This window comes from Vombatus ursinus, unplaced genomic scaffold, assembly GCF_900497805.2.
Source record: "Vombatus ursinus unplaced genomic scaffold, bare-nosed wombat genome assembly UNPS02014812.1, whole genome shotgun sequence".
Classification (NCBI taxonomy): Eukaryota; Metazoa; Chordata; class Mammalia; order Diprotodontia; family Vombatidae; genus Vombatus; species Vombatus ursinus.
This window is the reverse complement of record NW_020954590.1, coordinates 41,614,816-41,616,935: the sequence shown is the minus strand read 5'-3', so window position 1 is coordinate 41,616,935 and position 2,120 is coordinate 41,614,816. Positions and strand designations below refer to the sequence as shown.

Here is a 2,120-nt window from a genome sequence, read left to right as displayed (position 1 = left end):
GTTTCATTACAGCCCGGCTGCTCTAAGAGAAACAACCTAAACCCAGACTAAAGTGTTCCACTTCATCATTTACTGGAAGGCCCCTGTTGACCATTCAAGAGTATCTCTACCTCAACGGTCTTCTAATCTTGACTTTTTTCACAAAGTTTCCTGGGGCTAAAATACCCAGTTAACACGTTGTTTGCTCAGATTTCCAATCTGCAACTGCTTTGGGGCTGGTGGTGAAGGTGAAACTCCCTACCCAGAAGAGTTTGCTATAGGGCCCAAGACAGTGTCATGGGGGCCAAGCAGTCCAGTGATGTCTCCAAGAATAAGGACCCCAAGGGAATATTGCTGGCAAAGAAGAGACAGAAGTTTTCTCAATGGGATGATGTCCTTGTGGGAAAGGACCCAAGGTCACTGCTGAAGAGGGGCATGAGACATATCAGCTTCAGTTTGGTCACCAAGGGAATGACTGACATTCCCGACTTTCTGTGGGGGCTGTCCGAAATCCAAAAGCTCAACCTGTCCCATAACCAGCTTATGGTGGTCCCGGCAGAGGTGGGGAAACTGACGAGGATCGTGGTGCTGAATCTGTGTGGGAATCGCATAAAGAGCCTGCCCAAAGAAATTGGACTGCTCAGGAGCATGAAGGTTCTATTTGTAAACATGAATTGCCTGACAGAGATGCCGCCCGAGCTGAGCCTCTGTAAGAGCCTGGAAGTTTTGAGTTTGTCCCACAACTACATCTCCCACCTCCCTTCCACCTACTCGGAACTTTCTGGATTGAGGAAACTGAATCTGAGCAACAACTGCTTTGCGCACATCCCCATCTTTGTGTTCTCGCTGAAGGGGTTAGATTTCCTTCACGTGGGCTCCAATCGGCTGGAAAACATTGCCGAGAGCATCCAGAGCCTGGTAAGCTTACAGATCTTCATCGCGGAAAACAACAATATCCACTCCTTCCCAAGGTCTCTCTGCTTAGTTACAACACTTGAGCTGCTGAACTTAAACAACAACGATATCCAGACGCTACCTGATGAACTCTACTTGCTCAGTCGATTGGACAGGATCGCCTGGAATCCCATGGACAAAGGACTGCATATTTCTCATAACCCTCTCTCCAAGCCTCTGCCAGATCTGGTGGAGGGGGGCCTGGACCTGCTCTTCAGCTACTTGAAAGACAAAAAGCACAGCTGATTTGTCCAGTTGAAATGTGACTGTGCATCCCCTCATCCACACTCAGTCCCACGGGTGCACTTTCCTGGTCTGAGATTTCGACTTCATTGCTTCTAAGTGTTTGCAAATGCTTTTATTTCAGACTTGCTGAATAATCGCCGAATGTGAGTGAATTGTTCTATGGGGATCATTTATTTTAAATCTGTGCTGGTCATTGCTTTTGTTTCTTATAACCTCTATAAGCTATTTAAAATTCTTTCTGCATCTACATTTTACATCACCTTTGTTTTTCCTCTTAAAGAAAAACAAAGTCTTCCTAAAAATCAGTGAGATCCAGTTTGTAGACTGGAAATCTAGAGAAGGGTTCAGCCCTTCAGTCTACCACTGAAAGGGAAGCCATTTTGCTTTTTGAGCCTCAGTTTCCCTATGAAGGGTAGATGGGGGCCAGGACAGAACTGAAGTTGCCCTGATCTCACCTGAATGAATCACGGACCAGATCAGGGCAAAATGGCAACAATGTTCTGCTAACATTTTAAAGCAGTTCTAACGTCTGTGTCGTCCAGACAAAATTTGATAAGCTGTAATGAATGTGGTTGCTTACCCATGTTAGTGGAAGGCAGAGGGGTGAAATACAGTTCCTAGGTAATATAACAAATTCATTTTAATGAAACATTTGACTTTGTTTCTCCTCCCACATCCCAAAACTTGTTGAAACAAAAATACTACCCAATAGCTAAATCACCTCATTCTGCTATCATCAGGAGAGAAGGAAGAGCCACCTCTCTGAAGAGGCATTTCTTGATTCCTCAGTGGTTAGTGACCTCCTCAAATTACTTTGAATGTATCTGGTATATATTTTGTGCTTATTTATGTGTGGACATGATATAGCTCTCCTATTCACCCCATCCCTTAATAGAATGTAAGCTTGCTGCGGGCAGAGGCTATGCTATTTTCTGTGTGTG

At 44.8% G+C, this 2,120-nt stretch overlaps 1 protein-coding gene across 1 annotated transcript; it reads left to right on the top strand.

The window, feature by feature from the left end:
- Nucleotides 1–276: 276 nt before the first annotated feature.
- On the top strand, nt 277–1,179 carry LOC114053815 (leucine-rich repeat-containing protein 30-like). Its single transcript, XM_027876944.1, has one exon. It carries the CDS (start codon nt 277–279, stop codon nt 1,177–1,179), a length of 903 nt encoding a protein of 300 aa, XP_027732745.1.
- Nucleotides 1,180–2,120: the final 941 nt, after the last annotated feature.

Coding starts and splice junctions, on each gene's coding strand:
- LOC114053815 (XM_027876944.1), top strand. CDS start 277: ATGGGGGCCAAGCAGTCCAGTGATGTCTCCAAGAATAAGGACCCCAAG.